Source organism: Poecilia reticulata, chromosome 1, assembly GCF_904066995.2.
Source record: "Poecilia reticulata chromosome 1, P_reticulata-male-v2, whole genome shotgun sequence".
Classification (NCBI taxonomy): Eukaryota; Metazoa; Chordata; class Actinopteri; order Cyprinodontiformes; family Poeciliidae; genus Poecilia; species Poecilia reticulata.
The window spans coordinates 9,975,481-9,994,397 of record NC_088830.1 but is presented as its reverse complement, the minus strand read 5'-3'; the positions used below and the strand labels follow the sequence as shown (position 1 = coordinate 9,994,397).

Genomic DNA, 18,917 nt, shown 5'->3' with positions numbered 1-18,917 from the left:
GGAGTTGGGGCGGCGGTAATAAGCAGGGATGATAGATGTTGGCTCACTGTTGAGGAAATGCTGTGTACAAGAGACACCAAGTTCCTGGTGGATGTGCGTCAGACATATTACTCTCTACGGGAATTTTCACACATCATTTTCAATAACGGCTCACATCTCACTCTTGGTTAATGCGGTCCGCAGCCTCTGAGCGCTCACGAACCATTTGGTCACAGCTGGAGACTTTTCAGCCACTGCCGCCTTCACATTTCAAAGACTTCAATTGTGATTGTCTGTTTTCCATTCCACACTAACCCAGTGAGCCAAAAGCATTGCAAAAGACTATAAAATGTTAGATTTGCTGAACATAAGATTCATACAGCTCATTAAGTCCAGGCTTTTTACATGCCTGAGGTAAAAAGGACACAGAGCCACCAAGAAAATGAGGAGGATGAGGAGTGGTGACTTTGAGACTGGTGAGAGTAATGGACTATTTCAACCACATGAGAAACTGTAGAGAGCAGTTTGCCAAAGAGACCAGTGTGGCGGTCACTTCTGACATTAATGCCACGCTCAATGAAAAGAAAAAGGCATTAAGATCAAGGTAGAAATAGGAGCTAAAGCAGGAAATACAAATGACAGCATAACAATGGAACAAATTTTGAGAGAGCTCAAAAGTACTTGAAGGCACAATCAATCTGTACACGACCTTCTAAACACAAGATGAGCACAAACAAAGCATACGCATCTTTTATTTCCTCAGAGTCCAAACTGCTCATCCAGCAGGTGACCAAGTGAAGAGAAACCTTGGTGACTGACTATACAGAAACAGGTTGGAGAGGGGCACGTGTCATTACTCTGTTTCAAACAGCTTGGAAAAAGTCTGGTCACTCCAGCACTTTTTCTGGCATCTCGGTACACAGACGTCCAATCATTTGATGGGACAGTTGTACGACTTAAAGCTGATCTCACCCTGCATTTTCTTGCTTTTTACAACCAACAGCATTAAGACTTGACATTGAAGATCAGGGCTGTTGTTTATTCTCCAACGTCTTGTGCAGAAAGTTGGCTGACGTTCGACTGAAAAGACAAAAGACTCATAAAACCCTACTAAAGGTCAAAGGGGAAGGAAAGAGGGCCGCTGGCGAGAGTTGGGATTCAGTCTGCCTAATAATCTAAGTCCATCACTGGACCAAGACGCCACTGATGGACACACTTATGTTAACTTAGGGTCTCCTAACGTCACGTTGATAATGAGAGCTGAGAACTCGACGTCTCACAGAACGACCCTGAACGAGGTCCGAACCTACAATGTTCTTCATGTGAGGCAACAACAGTGGCGTTGTAAGCATTTGCATATTGTCTGAACTGATACTTGACTGTCTGGAACAAACAAGAAGCTCAAGCTGTAGTGATGATGAAAATATGCGCAAGCTCAACGAGACGTACAAACCACTGGAATGAGACATTTAGAGAACTAACACTTTGCTATGTTGCACAAAACGGGCAAATTTACAGCATCTGTTGTCTGTAGGAGGTTTGGCAAAAATATTCACAGCTGTTTTGATTATTTCATTTTAGATTGGTAAAACAAACAAACAAGCCATTTCAGTTCTTGTTCATGGGTGAACCAAAACGGATGTTGGATTGAACCCAAAAGCACCTGCCTGTGCTGCGACTGTAACACAAACAGCCAGCCGCAGATGATGGGAGGAATTATGGGACCAGTCCATCAACCACCTGCCATTACCGACTCGTTAATCATCACGTATCTGTTTAAGTTCTGTGTCCGTGTCCCTGTGTTTGTGTCTGTTCCTGCAGCTGCTGAAATGGCTCTCTAAGTGGAGCCGAGGTTAAGAATAGTCGGTCTCCATTACTTCTTTTGCTTCTGCCGACAGATTGGGTTGTTCTGGTGTCCCAGAGCCGACTTGTTTTTCATATTTGGGCCATTATGTGTTTGAGGAAGATGAGGGAACATTCTGCATCTTTGTGTGTTTGTAGATGATCTGGATTCATGACTTCCCTCCATTTAGAGTTCGTAACAGTGCCGTGGTCATACAATTGGAGATTAACCTGTACATAATAATGTCTTCCGTGTGTGTCACATAACATATTTATCACATTTTTTCACTTCTATTATTGCAAAAAAGTACAGAAATTTATAAATTTAAATGTCACACTGCAACAAGCAGTTGCATTAAAACCTATTGTTTTAGAAAAGTAATGAGTAAAATCTTAACAACTAATGGCTTTTTCTTTTTTTACTTGTTACTGATGTCATTGCTTTTTCAGCTGCAGTCCCCCAACTATTTCCTGTCCATTTTTTCACAAAAAAAAAAGGATAAAATAATAGAACAACTCCAAAACTTTTCTGTGAGTGCAGGGAACGTTTTAATCTCTGATTGTACTGAAACTGAATCCTCCCAAATGGGCAAACAAGAGAAATCATGCTCAAACAACACATTCTCAGTGCAAACATAAATAAAAGGAAAAGAAAAGGAAAAAAAAACACAGTGGTGCGTTAACCACATCTGCGCAAGTTCAAGTTGTCCTAGAGTCTGTTGCTCGTCGGGCTTCGTTGACACGCTGAGCGATGAACCCTGGAGGACGGATGTCCAGCCGGATCTCTCGTTGGTTTCCCACTGAGCAAAGAAGCATAAATCAACAGATTCTCACAGCGTGAACAAGTGACCAAACTGGTTCATGTTAAGCTGCAGAGCAAAGTGTCTGGGATAACAACGTGTGCACGGCGTGCTCTTTTATCTAGCAGACACATCTGAGAGACGGCGGTGCCATGTCAAACAAAAGTCTCTTTGTTATTGAGCTCATTCCATCTGACAATATATAACATATAAAGAGGCATTTTGTGAGAGAGGCTCGGTTTGCCAGTCGCGTTTGCATATTCCAAATTACAGCTTTATAACTCGTATTCTAACATTGTAACTCTGTTTGCCTGGGATGTCTCTGCAGCCATGCTAATGCTTTTACAAGTGTGACTTTTGTCCAAATTACTGCAGTGCATTTTTTCAGCCAAGTGACCTTTTGAAACGGGAGCGAGTTTCCGATTTTTAAACACTAATGTGGACTTTTCAGCCTGTTCAACATAGAAGCTTCTGAAAATAAAATTCTCTTGAAATTTGCAGGCGTGCATGCGTCTTCTGCATGTTTTTTTAAATTCATTTTTATGTCTTTCATACACAAATGTAATTATAGAAATATTTGTGCATCTGTGTAAATACACTGTTTGGCTCATGTTTCCATCTAAAGCTCAATCACATGAATAACTTAGACTATTTTTTTTTTTAAACTGGTCTCTGATGGTGCAGAAATAATCTTCACTAAAGGAGTTCATGTAAGTTTCAGGAGCAGTGCATAAAACTTTTAAAGGAGAACTCACCTTAAAAATTCAACATGCGATTCCTGGCAATGAATTGTCAAATTCACACTTAATCTTAGTAGAAAAATAACAAGTTAATTTTGAACTCAGTCATCATAAAGTTTTTATGATGTAAAGCGCTTTGAACTGCCTTGTTGCTGAAATGTGCTGTGCAGCTAAACTTAGTTTATTAACAAAGTCTAATTTATGAGTCATTCATGTAACATAGAAGTTACTTGAATGACTTTTAGAGCTTTATGTTTTAGAGCCGATTTATGTTTTTTATGAATAATATGTAGTTGCGACCCTGTTGAGAACAGCACTTTCAAAAATGGTCCAAATCAAGATGACAGGAGAAAATGCTGTCAACCTGTTTTTTTAATGGTCCATTTACTTTAAGGAATTTGAGGAAAGCTGATTTTAATCCTGCTAAACTTCGTTAAAAGTCACCCTCTGTGAGGGGATAACGGGCTCAGATGGAGCACCCAGAGGTAAGATTTTCTTGAAACGACATGTTTTCTCTGGAGATCTCTTGTTTTCCTTCAGTCGGCAAAAGCAACTTCTTCTTGTGAGTGCAGAAAATCAGATTGCCAAGCAGGAAAATATCATTTTACAAGGACGCGTCAGAGATATTTGTCTGTTCCATTCAGCATGTTTTTTTTTTTGGCAAACTATGTCAAGGAAATATATGTATTGATGTTCAGACATCCAAATAACCCATTGCACCTTCTCTCTCTTGATGTTTTTGGTATCTCAGGATTTCCAAACAGAAACTGAACTGGTAGTGGTTTGACTAAGATCCAAAAACTACTGTAGTCTGTAATAAATAATAACATATTAAAAACAACAGTTCAACATGCAAATTTACTGTAGATGTTTTTCCATGATAAAACACCCACAGGTTCAAAGTCTTGTACCTCTGACAGAGAGATGTCAAGACTGCATGAGTCAATAAAATAAAATAAAAAATCAATTATTCGTCACATCTTTTTATGTACGTGAATCAAATTTTTTTACATTCATATCTGTGCTAAGAGGATTTAGCCTGCAGAGAAGTACAACTATAAGCATGAGAAACCTACTGTTTCTCCACGAATGTCTGTAAAAAGAGAGACAGAAAGGAGTTCATTCAGACAAGATCAACTTGTTTAGTAAACCTATATTTTTTTTTTCTATGGAGGTTTTAAAATCAATTTGTCTTACATGTTCAGAATCAGTAATGAACTTTGTCACTTTTTACAAAATAATTTTTTTCTTTCTACTGAGGTCATTATATTAGGAAGATGTCAATGGTAATCTTGATTATGTTCCTCCAAATGTAAGCATAAAATCTGAGGAATCGCCCCACCTGCAGGTTTTCTGTACTTCCAGTAACCACAGAGACACTATTTTTACCAGCCAAAATATGAATAAATAAAAAAAGGCTTAGTTATTTATTTAGGTCTGTATGCAAAACTGGATCAAGTATACATTAACGCAAGAGCTAAGGCCAAACTTATGCTAAAAGAACATTTCCATGTCTCCCAAAGCCTCTGCAGCAGTTCAAACAGGAAGCGTCTGGGCTGATGCGATGCGCTCAGCTTGTTGTTGGTCAGAAAAAGAGAAACTGTAAGGATTCTCACTAGAGGAGATACAGCATCCTGTGATCTCAGCAGCTCTTTGGACTGTTTTCTTGTCTGCCTCAGTGCAGCTGGGCAAACCACACACAGATGAGAGAAGTCGGTGTACAAATGATGGAAGCACCGAGGCGGTTTGGTAGCTTGTGTTTTCCTTAAAATCCCCATCTTTCGCCAGAGTAAAAAAATAAATGATGCTGCTAAACAGGCTAACTAAATTACCCCCCCCCCTTGGAATTAAATAAATGCAAATAAGAGAAAAAAATTGAATCTCTTATTTGCCTAAGCCTAATTTCACCGTTACAAAATTTGCATAAATGCTTCGAAAATGTCGCAGCAATTACCTAATTATAATGTCAGACTACATTGTGGAGATGCTATATCTGAACTGATAAATATTTATTCTTCTCTTTGTGGAAAAGTCTTAAAATGACAGTGATTGGGAACATACCATGTGCATAGGATATCTCTTTTTTTTTCAAAATTAATTAGCTGAAACATGTTTTACCACTTCAGGACGTTCAGTCTGCTGTTGAATCGGGTCATGCACAGCATAAGCTTTAATTACACGTTTATAAGAATGTAATGCTTCATTTGAACACATGATTTGGGCTCAGAGTATTTTTAAATGTGCACCGGGCTACTGCTGCTGTTTCACGCTCCTCGTTAAAAGCATTTTTGAGATTTTTATTCTTTTAATTGGTCAAAGCCTGGAGGATTGTCTCTGGTTCTGTGTGGGGGAAAAATGTCTAATAAGGTCAGCTAATGTGTACTTATGAGTCCAGTCACCCTCTTAGACACATATCTGCTGCAGCGTCGTCTACCGATTGGTTGACGGGACATGGACTACTGGGGGCGGGGGGAAAGAAAGGAAAAGACATTTTCAGACATTTTGCCACTAATGGCCAAAAGAGGCCTCAGTCTGAACTCAACACTTTATTGGGACTTATTGGCCCCCATAAGTGATAATTAGGAAAATCTGAGATGTTTATGTTTGCTTTTCATTTCTGCCATCCTGAGGTCGTCCTTCTTTGTGTTTAGTTCCGGTGCTTGGAGAACTTTTTCCACTCAGGATTTTTGAAACATCTGATGAAGAACTCACATCTCTTAGAGCCTCAGTGGTTCATAATAACATGCTGAACATTCATCCATTAAAGGTGGGGGGATATTATGTAAAATCAACTTTCTTGAGCATGTTAGAGCATCTCTACCCCACTCTGCTCCTCCAGACTAGCGGCAGCAGCAATTAGTAAACACCTGGTGGAACCGCGAGCCTGCTGAGTTTAACGTAGGAGCTACTTCTCAGTCCGGCGCTCCTAAGAACGGTTGTTAATGTGTTATCAATGGAGAAACGTTGCTTTGCGATGATGTGCTCTCTCTGTAAGAAAAGAGCTTCTTAAAGAGACAGAGGCCTTTTTTTTAAGGTATCAAATTGCAAAAATAAATTTCTTTTTAGTCATGTTTTCTCTATGCGGTTTTTAAAAATAAAAACTGAAGGTAATAGTTATTTAAAATGGCTCCAGGTACCTGGAAAATGAATAATTCCCATTTAATCGTGCAAAAATCTTTTTTTCTAATCAAGCATTTTTTTGTTTTTTCTTGAGAAATAGAGACCCTAAGCAACTTTTAATAGGCAGGTAATTTTAATTAAAAGAACATGAAGTATATTGATTATATTAGCATCAAATACCATCAGAATTGTGCTTTAGTCCTTCTGTTTCAGGCAGTTGTGAAGCCCCCAAACCACAGCACCTTCAGTTGATTGCTCAAATATTCATTTATATGAGTCTCTTTGGCAAATCTTGTCTTTTATTTTTCTTTTTTTTTTTGCTCTTAAGTTTTCTGGTAGATAAATGTGCTGGCAGCTGGAGGGGAGAGAGAGAGAAAAAAAACAGAGCATAATTGACAAGCAAAGAGAGAGTGAGTGGATTAGAGTGGATTAACTTTAAAGAGTATGCAGATGCAGAACCTCCTCCATCGGTGAAAAGAGGATAATTGGTGTGATCTTCTGACGTTAGCCATCCAGTGCGGAATAACAGGGTGACGGTGGAAAAACAATGCTCCGTCGCAACGCGAGCTGGAACGGACTCCAAGGTTCACCGTCGGCTCTCATCCTCCCACAAATTCTCTTGCACAAACAGTGAAACCTGGAACCTCCTTTGTACGTGTAGTACCCACTCACTGGACTCATTATTCACTAATGCGTGTAATTAGAGCCCTTTGATCAGGGCGGATGGATACTCAAAAAGTACACTTGAAAAGAAAAAAAAAACACAAAGTGTGGGCATGTGTTGTGTGCTGTGGGTTAAGTTCAGGAAGGCATCGACTGTTTTTCCCTCCGTTGTTCTGAAATTAAACTTTTGCATTTTACTAAAGGGACAATATTAAGTGAAATCAGATTTTTTTTTTTAGCTTTCAATCATGTTATAAGGTTATCCCCTCACCTGGAGTGTTGACTCGATTCTGAGAAATCATTTAATTTCCATGGCAACCATTCGTCTGTGCAAAAACGCCTGGTTGGACTTAGCTCCGCCTTCGAGGACAAAGCTCCTCCTCATAGCTGCTGTTCCCAAGTGTCCGCCTCACAGAGCAGCCCTTTCCCGCGACTCAACAATTCAGCTCCTTCAAACTAGCCAGCAGCCATTAGCAAACATCTAATTGAACTGCGCTTCTGCTGAGCTCATTTTACGAGCTGCTTCTCAGCGCAACGCTGATAGAAACGTTGCTAAAGGGTTAATATAGGAGCAGTGTTGTGAAGACTTCCTGAAGATGGGGTTCAAGAAAGAGCAGGAGCTTCTTAAAGAGACAGAGTCCAAATGTCAAGGCGCTAAATTACAAAGTCACATTTTTTTAAAGGTTCGTTTGATATATATAGAGTTTTTAGAACAACTGAAGGCGACAGATACTTGATTGATATGAAACACTTTATTGGGGCTGGAAAACACATAATACTGCCTCTCTAAATGACAAATAGGAGCTACCAATTATAGTTACATTATTACATTATTGCAGTTCTGAGTTGATTTGTTGGAGAACACGGGAGAAGAAAGGGCATCATGACGACGAAGGAAAGCAGCAGACATGTCCGCTGTGAAGAGGGTTAGGTTGCAAAATAACATCTCAAGCACTGATCATCTTACAGAGGATTGATCGATCATTTAACAACAGAGTCCCTCACAACTGGACCTGTCGGGCTGGATGAGGGAAGCCGGTGTGACTTCTTGTGCATCTAAACGCGACACGACGAGACTGAAAATGGTGGGGAAAACTCTCCTGTTTCCTTTCTTTACACGTAAACAAACAAGGACATGAGAATACATCCAGTAAGACTTTGTATGTACATTCTGGGTGATGGCGTAAAGACTGTCTTGAACTAATATTTAAAAGGTATCCACCATGCAACCGCAGAAACTAAAACAAGCCGTCTTCCAGAACAAGCTCACAATAACAAGTTCAAGCTGTCCTGTTGGCTTAAAATGAACCGGAGCTACCCTGCTCACCAGGACACGGACATTACAGGGTAAAAAGTGTTTGGTAATTTGAATTTGGACAGATCTGATTAGTTGTGGATGTGGAAGGTTGACGGGATTAGAATTGCTTTGGATTTAGAATCACACAGAGAGCCTAGTTTTCATAAACCAGCTTGCACCAGACATTGCTGAAGTCCATTAGTAAACTAAAGATCTAAAGGAAGAAAAGACCGGTAGAAAATGAGTTTTCTCTTTTGTGCATCACATGTTTGTTCCCAGCAGCTGAGAGGAACTGGTAATATATTTAATAAACCAAATTAAAATGCACAGATACTTTTTGCATCACTAATATTAACAGATAAAAAGATCATCTATTGTTTTCAGCTGTATCTGTGTGTTTTTAATCTAACAAATTACCCTGAAATTTCTCCACTGAAGAACAGTTAAGTGGTTTTTTATTCTAGGTTGGAACAAATTTAATCCAGTTAGATATTTCTTTTTCTCAAAATGATGACATTAGAAAAACATATTTTCCAAAGCGAGTGTTTTTTAAAGCAGTCTTGTCTATAATTCTCGATTCAAACTGACCAACATGAGAGCAGGTTTAAAATCTTTAATCCTATGGCAAAACAAAATCACAGCATATCACATATAGATATCATTCATATTATATGTTAATTTACTTGATTTCTCTGATTGTGTGTCCTTTTCCTAATTTCCATTTAAATTTAGCCCATTAGTTTTCAAGGAATTGCTTTGTGCTTCTACGGGCTTCGCCTTTGACTGGCACAGAGACAAAACGATTAATCATTGATGTGTCTCTTACATCGATATTCAGGCTCAGGTGGATTTTGGCAATATTTGGGAGTGGAATGGACAATTAACAATGTAATTTTCTTACTGCAACTCAGACTCAGCAGCTTCTCGTCCTACACACGTTTCAGCCGCAGAGCCAGCGCGCTCAGAGAACGATTAGTCTGATAATTGGAGTGGCAATGCTATTATTGCAGCTGATGCTTCCAGAGCAGACTCACATCGCGTTAATCACACCAGGCAGATGAGTAATTTTAGACAGCGAGGACCAAACGCCTCTGACCAAACAGACAATGATTAGCAGAAGACGACTCACAAATCTTCAAGGCTGAGAGGTAATGTGCGACGAACCTCTAATGAATAAGAGAACAGTTCGTGACGCTCACTGGGTTAGTGTGTCGTTACTGGAAGAAGAAGAAGAAACAGAGGACGCATTCAGCCTTTCAGTATGTTAAATGTGCCTTTTAAGATATTCACTAAAGAAGAGTAAAATGTCAAGGAGTTATCTGAATGTGTAAGTGGAAGATGCAGCAAATCTGAAACTGCATTTAGTGGGTAAGACATCAAACATGTCAACATTTTTTCTTAGTTTAAATATTCATCTAATGGCTTAAAATCCACACCAGATTTTAGCAACAGTAAAAGTTATCCACATATAGAAATGGGAAAAAAAACAATCAATCTAACAAAACGTTGGACAAAACATTGGAACAGGTAAAGGAATAAGTACTGACATCTCTCAGTATTTAGAAACTATTTATCTTCAAGCAAAGAGATGGAAAAGCCACAAAATCTGAAGTCAGTGGAGTGGTATAAACTTCTGAATGTTTTGGTAAATGCCGTACAAGTCAATGGGTGAAAACATTATTCTGCCGTAATCCAGTCAAAGTGTTGATTATATAAGAAAAATCCCAGAGCTCATCACAAAGTCATGGAAATGTAAATATTTTTTTTTTTCCGTCAGAAAAAGCATAAGAAATGCGCTCAACCACAATATCATTCATATATTCTTACTGCGCCAGACTCCACTGCTGAAGAAAAGGTCCTTGTTGAGCTTGTTAAAAAAGTTTCCTACAGAATATTTTAACAAGTCAGTGAAATGCTGGGATAAAATAATCTGGTGTGCATTTTACAGGACACACATGGCACCAGCAGATCTCATAAAACTGAAGGATGATTGGCTATTGCTAGCAAGGAAATGAAGTAGTAGTAAGTGTGGATTGTTAAACTAAAACTGCTGAAACTCTCAGTTTGTTCTCTGGAAATAAAGTAAAACAGAACGGCTGGGTCAGTCATCGCTCTTTTATTGCATTGAAAATCCATGGAAAGAAGTCAGAGAAAATAAAAACAACCCCCAGAACCAACAAAGGACAGTTCATGTCTCCTTATTGTTATTACTAAAAAAGGCTTTTGTATAAATATGCTCAATATATGTTGCCTTTACTATCTGAAACCTTTACTCAGCATCATTTGTGATCAAACTTGCTTTGATTTTCTTGCATGTGTGGATAAGTGTAACAGTGAATCATTGTTACATTTATATTTAATGATGATTTGATGTCACTGTTAAAGGCAGCATCTGGGTTTCAGTTCATTTTATTTTGATTGAATGCAGGAGTTTGGTTTGGGTGTGGCTTCTTTAACATCTTGTCATTTTCTGCTATAAGGTCAAATTGATCATCTAACTTTTCAGTATCAAATTAAATGACTGTTTACACTATAAATACATAAGATGAGAGCAGATGAAGGAAGTGAAACATGACAGGTCAGTTCGTTCTTGTGAAAAGTCACCTCTGCCATTTCCCTCTCCCAGCAGGTGCGCACAGTCAAAAATCTTCCCCAGGACGCCGCGCACATTTTTACTGGTTCTGGGACTGCATGGCGGACAAGGGTGTTTTCACACTTTGGGTGTTTTCTACGTTACGTTTTGAGTAATTATTGGGATATGTTCAGTTTGTCTTGATTTGTAAATAATGCATCGTCTGTTTCATTAAAAGAAACATTCTTGTTTTGGTTATCATTTTGCAGTGGTGTATTCCCAGTGACAGGCACATTTCACAAGATAATTTATGTTTCGAGGTTTCAATTATACTTTCTTACAAAAAAAGAAAAAAACAAAAGAACAAAAAAGCGAATACAAATGATGAAAAACAGATTTCTGCATAATTAGCCTTGGCAGCAAGTTTCAAATTTGTGTTGCATTTTTTCACTTAACAATAATACTCTTTTTAGCAATAGTGACATGTTCATGGCAGGATGCTTTCTACAAAAAATATTTGTAAAAGGTTTAAAAGCACACTTAGCTTATCACACTGAATTTTCAATCTCGACCTTTGATCAAAGCATTTAACATCATTTCGTTTCTTTTTGGAAGACATTCATCCTTTTCCAATTAAATTTTAAGGAAAGATTACACTAATCTAACACCAATAATAAAATAAACAGCTGTACATAAAGTGCATTTAGAAAAAGAGATTATTAAATAAAATAAGGTTTGTTTTTAACTGAAAGTGCAGTCTGGTTGAGATGAAGCGAGCTACACGTTGACCATGAAGAAGAAGGTAGAGAACAACACTGCCGCCCCCTGCTGACTGACAGTAGGTAATACAGTTTTACATAAAACTATTACTGATCATTTGTTGCCTGAAAATACTTTGTTTGGTTAATCTTTTAAACGAAAGCAGATCACTTTTATTATTTCAGGCTTTTACTAACTCAGCTGCCAAAAACAAAGTGTCTATTTCAAGCAAGCCTAACATAGACATTGTTTAATTCATCCTTTTATTTCTGTTTTATAAAAGAATAATACTTTTTTTCATTTGGTAGCTGAAGAGTGAGGCTTACACATATGTTTTGTTTTTTTAAGCAATCAATGTGCTTTTGCTTAGATAAATAAAATATATCTATAAATATCTTGACATGAACATGTTAAAACTGTTAGGGCAAAATTGTTTTCCCAGATATTTAAAGTTGGGCCAAAATTAACAGAAAGAAATTTGCCTAATCACCTTTTGAAATGGTAAAAACAAATCCCTATACAATGATGCATCTGATGTAAACTATTGCAGACCAGTAAAATCTAAACACCACTGGAAGTCAAAACTGTTACTGTAAAGTTGAGTGGAGGGTAAAAAATATGTAAGAAAAAGATTTCCACAGCCTCGAGGAGATAAGTTGATTTCAAAAGTTTGTGGTAGATTCACTCTGGCTGAAGTTGGTGTTTCAATATTTATAGAATCTATGTTGAAATAGAGGCCTGTAAATGTATTCAGTGTGAAAATTAACAACCATGGTTTCAGTGTCTCCCTCACTAATGCTCAGGTACAGTAAATTGTGTCTCCTCTCCTACACAGCCGCAGAGCCAGCGCGCTCAGAGAACGATTAGTCTGATAATTGGAGTGGCAATGCTATTATTGCAGCTGATGCTTCCAGAGCAGACTCACATCGCGTTAATCACACCAGGCAGATGAGTAATTTTAGACAGCGAAGACAGACGGACGCCTCTGACCAAACAGACGATGATTAGAAGAAGACGACTCACAAATCTTCAAGGCCGAGAGGTAATGTGCGACGAACCGTTGCTCAGTTATTAATGTGTGGAAGAAATACAGTCTCATGGGAATCACTGTTCAGAAATTGAATTTATAAAACTGTGCAATTATGTATAAGAATTTTTTTCTTTTAAATTCAACAGCAAAAACATCACCTGCAAAACTTTGCCTTCTTCAATCAGTTAGCTAGTTAGCGTGGCTAACTGTTAGCGTGGCTAACTGTTAGCGTGGCTAACTGTTTTGGTATAGATTTTATGCTGTATAAATACAAGGAAAGTATCACCGATACTAATATCGAGACCAGTATCGGATCCGAAACCGATACCAGTACTGATCATTTTATCTTGAAATGTCATTATCACTGAATAATGTAATGACTGGACTTCACTTAGTCATGATTATGATCAAATACAGGGCAAAGAGTTTTGGCAAATAACTGTGTTTTTTAGTCAACTACAACATAGCAATGTAGAAGAAAATAAATAAAATAGTTCACTTTTCACCTGTACTACACACAACTGTTTATTAACTAAGTTGCTAACTGTAGTCTGGATACAACCTAAGTAGGAGTACTATTTTTAACACAAATCATATTTAGCCCTATTAAAATTGTCAAACTCTACAAAGGTATACAATCCTGCTAATATTGAAAATGTATTGATATTTGGCATTTTAATTCCTGCATAAACTCTGTGATGTGGACATAAATTAGAGAAACTGCAGACAGAAATATCAATCTCATTACAATACCAGTACTCACCTTGGTATCAATAGTATCGATATTTAGATTGATACGCCCAGAACTAACTGCAAACTGACTGCTTTGGCGTGGGTCACCGAAAAGTCACCACATTTCTTCCTGTTATACTGATATTCCTGTTTTACAAACATATTTTGTCCATCTGACGTTTTCTCATAAATTAATACTCGTTTTCAGCCATCTTTTTCGAGTGAAAACCAGTAAAAACACCATAAATTGTGTTTCATTTGATTTCTATTTGAACGTTTTTATTGGTAGCATTTCCTAGACAGCGTCAGCAATCAGGAAAACATAATCTGAAACTTTTAAGAAGATCCTGCTGCTCACTTCATAGACTGCACCGTCGTGGCCAGGGACCCCATGGCAGAGAAGAAGTTTTGCGGCTTGACAAATTTCTCCATTTTTGCTTCGTAACAGAAAGGAGGAGGGAAGAAATCCTCTGGATTAGACAACCCAATCACCCAGTTGTAGGTGCTGAAACAGAAATGAAAAAAAACATTAGTTAATTTTGCCTTAACAAAATTTATTTAGATCTTTTACACTTTGTCTATTAACTATTATCTAAAGATAGATTTCTGTGGGATTTTCTTTTTTTAAAACCACTAATCTCTTACTGCAATGTTACTTTATTTTGGTAGGAAAAATAGATGTGTTGATGTTCTGCATTGAGGTGGTTGTTGTGTTTGTCCAACCTGATGGTGGTCCATCCTGTTTTTGGAGAGTAGTGTGTCAAAGTCACAGGGAGGCAGCCGATCTCAGTGAAGGTGGATAAATACGTGTCTGCACAAACATGAAACACGAGTTTATACGTTGCATCCAAAAATTACGTTAGTTCAATGAGAGCTTGTGTTGTCAAGCCAATATGCAGCCATATTGGAGGGGTTTTTGAGCATTGCCAGCGAGTTTATGGTCAGGCCACAGTTTCTGAATTGGATTTAAGTTTGGACTTTAACTGGCCACCCCCAAATAAAGTTTTTTTTATAATTCAGAGGTGGACTTGCTGGTGTGCTTCATGTCATTGTTCTGCTGCATAACCCGAGTGTGCTTCGGCTTAAAGGCACAAACCAGATATGTTACAATCTTTTATTTTAATTCGGGCATATCATCCGAGTCCTGACCACCAGGCTGCTACCACCCTGTTTGATAGAGGGAATAATTTTCTTTTTATGAATAAGGTTAGATTTATACTACATGTACACACACCTTTCAAGACGGTGAGCCTTTGTCTCATCAGTCCACAGAAAACTATTCAAAAGGTTTGTGGTACACCATTTAGATTGGCAAAAATTAAAAGAGTTTTTGTATTATTTTGCGTCAACACACGTTTTGGACTAGAAACGTGGCCAATGAGTTCATTTGAGGTCAAATGTAATTGTAAATTTATGACTCAACAAGAGGGGATCTGAATGTTTCACACATGTCCAGGTTGGCTTCATATTAACTTAAAAAAATGATCGTAATAAATGATAATATCATAAAACGTTGTTCACTTCCTTACAGCTCCCAAATTAATTTGACACACAGTCCTTGTAGAAACTGAATCGACTCACGTGTCACAGGTCAGGGTTCATTCTCACCGTTATTGGGAAATTGTCCCACCCAGGTGTTGGTCAGCAGACCCATGCCCCAAGAGGAGCTGGAGCCCAGGAACGTCTGACCGAGCAGCAAAGCATCTTCAGGAACATGCATGGGCATGAAGTAGGTATCCAGAGGAAACTTCCTGCACTTCTGAGCGCTCCAGTTGATTTCATACATGACCTCCTGAAAGAACAGATGCAGGCAGTCATCAAAAAAGGTTGAACATTTTCTAGAAAAAAAAAACAATTGTGGTTTATGTTTTTTTTATTTCGCAGCATGAGTGAGAACCACACATGCGAACTTATAGTCGTCAGTCTTGGACTGAATTTCACTGTGGATGGGGTTCAGCCACTGTACTGTAGTGGTGAACCAGATCAGCTGTTGCACTCTGGCGGTGAACCATGTCAGTACTGCACGGATGTGATCCTGATTCTTACCAAGAGCAAGTCCAGCTGTGCAATCTTGCTGGCTTGCATGGATGTATTATTAGTTAAGTGTCAGAACGCTTCAGAAATTTAATATGTCTAGTTTTTATTTGTTGTTTGTAAGACTATATAGTTGCGGGTTTAAATAGCATTTCACTGGCAATGTCCTCCCGTAACATTTATAATTACCCAGTAATATTTTTACATTTCCTGCCAACCTAACATCTACAAAAACACGGTTGACCACCGGGCTTTTCTGGGGAAACCCTGCATCTGTTCTTATCATTTTAAAGAACACATTTAGAATTCACTGAGTAAAATAATTTATTTCAAAAACAGATTGTTGATAGATTTGGGATGAAAATAATGAAATTTGCTATGATTTTTACTTAAATTGCCTTATCAATTTAAGTAAAAATTGACAAGGACAGCAGTTTATCAGTCTTTATCCCTGCCTAAATATTTTCATTTTTGCTTTAGTTGTTTAACAAAGAATAAACATTATAAATGTACTGGTGCCATTTTTCTGTAATAAAACATGTTTCTGCAGGTCAGGGAACGAGACAAAAAAAATGAATGTTTTTTTTCATGCATATTATACTCAGCATGAGTTAATCATTAATCGCATAAAACCTAATTTGTGTTTCTCTGTGCCAATCAAAAAGTTGTTTTAAAATAGTAACATACAACTGGAAAAAACCCCCAACATATCTCAGGTTTAAAGAAAATATATTTCCAATTCAAAAGTTTAATTGAAAAAAAAATCTTTGTGGTCTGATGGAAACGCTGAAGATCTCTAAAAGAAAGAAAATAAATTCAGAAAAAATAAATCTGTGGGACGGGTTCCTCCAGATGAAAGGTCAGTATAACTGATGTGTCCAACCTGGTTGTAGAGCATCAGCTCATCCACTGCCACGGTAAGATTCCCGAAGTTGCCATAGTGTCTGGCCCGCAGCCTCTGTCCCAGAGCGTCGTAGGCGACTGTTCCTGATGTCATCATTAGTCCACTGGCGGTTATCTGGTGAAGAGATTCAAATGTTAAGAACGCGAGTAAGGACTCCGAGATCCAAGGTTTCAATCTAGATGAGAGTCCAGCAGGAAAAATCTTTAAAGGGGTACGAGAAGTCAGTGAACGCACCACAGAAACGCCACCAGTCAACAGTTCTGGAGCACCTATGGAAAAGCAAATTAAAATAACTGAGAAATGCTCTTAATCCAAATCCATTTAAAAATGTAACACTATGTTTTACACAGCTTATGAAAATGTTTTTTTTTTTTCAATGTTTATTAAAACCGTCATGATGTTGTGACAATTAGGTGTGAGGCTCCTCCAAATGATTACTGAGCTACAAAAATGCATCGCTCTGGTCAAAAACAACCAATCACAGCCAGGAGGAGTGTCTTAGCGCTGTCAATCAACTCACTAATGGCTCAGAAAAAAATTACCTACAGAAGACCCGCCTATGTGTCATCATCGGTAGCTATGCTAACTAGTGTTAGCATTTGTGGCTGTAGTGAACCAGCTGTAGCATAGCAGAGACCAAGGGGTAGAGGTTGAACACAAGAGTGATTGACAATGCTAAGTCCCTCCTTCTGGCTCTGATTGGTTGTTTCTGCTCTTAGTACTGGGAGCACTGGGAAAAGAAATGGAAGCTCCATTTTTTGTTTACAGATTATGTATCTTATCACAACATAATCATAATTTTAACAAATATGTAATGACAAATATGTAAAAATATAAAATGTAAAAAAAAAAAAAAAAAAAAAAAATATATATATATATATATATATATATATATAGGTGGGGGAAACAGAAATAACCTAAACACGTTTTCCTCGTTTTGTCTATAAACTACGGCGACAGACTCCAAATGGAAAAGAATCCAAAACATTTCCCAGAAACACTCACCGCAGGGTTTTGGTGCCTGACCGGAAGCAGCTACCAGCACCAGGCTGAAGCAGGACAGCACACAGACGGAGTTCATATTGAGAAATTTCTGGAGCAGGACAACCTGTAGGCGCCTTGAGGAAAGTCCAAACACAGTCCTCCTTATATAGCCGCACTCAGCTGACTCTGTTCACATGTTCTGCTAATAGCTAGCTTGTTTTTTGTTCCACAGTCTTCAGATAAGAACGTTTAATTTGGTTAGAGGCTATTTGAGCTCACTAAAAAAATGGCGCGTTATCATGTCTACAGAGTTGAACGACTAAATGCTGATGAGGGAATTCAGCCATTTGATTCTGGTATGTTGGAGTAGTGATGCAGGATGCTAGGAGGGCTGGGCTAATAAAATAAACAATGGACATTTCGGCACTAATGGAAAAAATATGAAACATTCACGAGCTGTGAAAGTTTCTCAAGACGCCACGAGTCTTGTTATTCATCATAAGATACGATAATTTAACTCTGCACAAGCAGCCAAGTATATTTTGATGCATTTGGAGCATTTTTTAAAAAAAAATGTGTGAAATTGATTTATCAGCATCACATGGCAGTTGCCAGGAGTGTTTTTTGTTTTATCTGCAGATGGGAATGTTCCCAAGTTCAGCGTGTTTTATCCTCTCCTCCACTGTTCAAACAACAACCCACGTTTTTTTTTTTCTTCTTTTTTGACGGAGCCATGAGTTTCCAAAGCTTTCATAATCATAACAGAAGCTTTTTTTTGGATGGTAGGAACAGACGGATTCCCACAGACAAAACTTCATACACAAACTAACAAAGTAATCATGATGAGAAAATATGAAATGTGTGTTTTATTGTCAAGTGTTTTCAATGTGTGAACATACTCGTTCTTAAAGATGCAACCCCCAGAGACGGATGCAAACATGGAGAAGGAGCATTTTAAACTGGAACAAACTTCCAGAAAACTGCAAAATTGCTGAAACTCTAAGGGCTGTTAAATCAAAGATGAAACCCCACTTGTTTAGAATTACCTTTGATGGAGAAATATCTGGAAAGTAGATCACAGTTTTCATGATGTCTCTTTATTCTGCCACTACCTTGGAATATTTCCTTTTATCATGTGTTTTAATCGTGTTCAGGACTTTGAACTACCGAATTTGCTAAAAATGTAAAATATGAATTAACTTGACTTAAGATGCAAGGAGAGGTACTGGGCAGGTGTTCTCAGCTTACATTTTCAAATTTGTAGTATCCTGAGGCTGAATTGCTTTTTTGATATGCAAAAGTGTCGCAATATGAAGATTGAACAACTGGTTTCTGAAATTTAAATTCTGAGAAATGCACCAATGTGACAAAAAAATAAATAAAACAAACTGCACAATGTGTGGAGAATTTCAGCCGCACGTGTCGAAAAGCAAACATCGACCTCCACAACTGACCAACGAA

General features: G+C 38.0%; 1 protein-coding gene across 1 annotated transcript; it reads right to left on the bottom strand.

The window, feature by feature from the left end:
* Window positions 1–13,386: 13,386 nt before the first annotated feature.
* On the bottom strand, window positions 13,387–18,891 carry LOC103466375 (ependymin-like). Its single transcript, XM_008412007.3, has 6 exons — window positions 17,478–18,891; window positions 16,707–16,741; window positions 16,452–16,586; window positions 15,143–15,326; window positions 14,258–14,345; window positions 13,387–14,039 (listed from the first exon to the last, which is right to left on the bottom strand). The coding sequence occupies exons 1-6, from the start codon at window positions 17,551–17,553 to the stop codon at window positions 13,889–13,891; spliced, it is 669 nt and encodes a 222-aa protein (XP_008410229.1). The 5' UTR covers window positions 17,554–18,891; the 3' UTR covers window positions 13,387–13,888.
* Window positions 18,892–18,917: the final 26 nt, after the last annotated feature.

Bases quoted from the DNA above. Each gene is read 5' to 3' on its own strand.
- LOC103466375 (XM_008412007.3), bottom strand. From the start codon at position 17,553: ATGAACTCCGTCTGTGTGCTGTCCTGCTTCAGCCTGGTGCTGGTAGCT. The intron at 16,742-17,477 runs GTGAGTGTTTCT...GCTTTTCCATAG, and splicing joins TCAGGCACCAAAACCCTGCG to GTGCTCCAGAACTGTTGACT. The intron at 15,327-16,451 runs GTTGGACACATC...CTGTTCTTTCAG, and splicing joins AGCTGATGCTCTACAACCAG to GAGGTCATGTATGAAATCAA.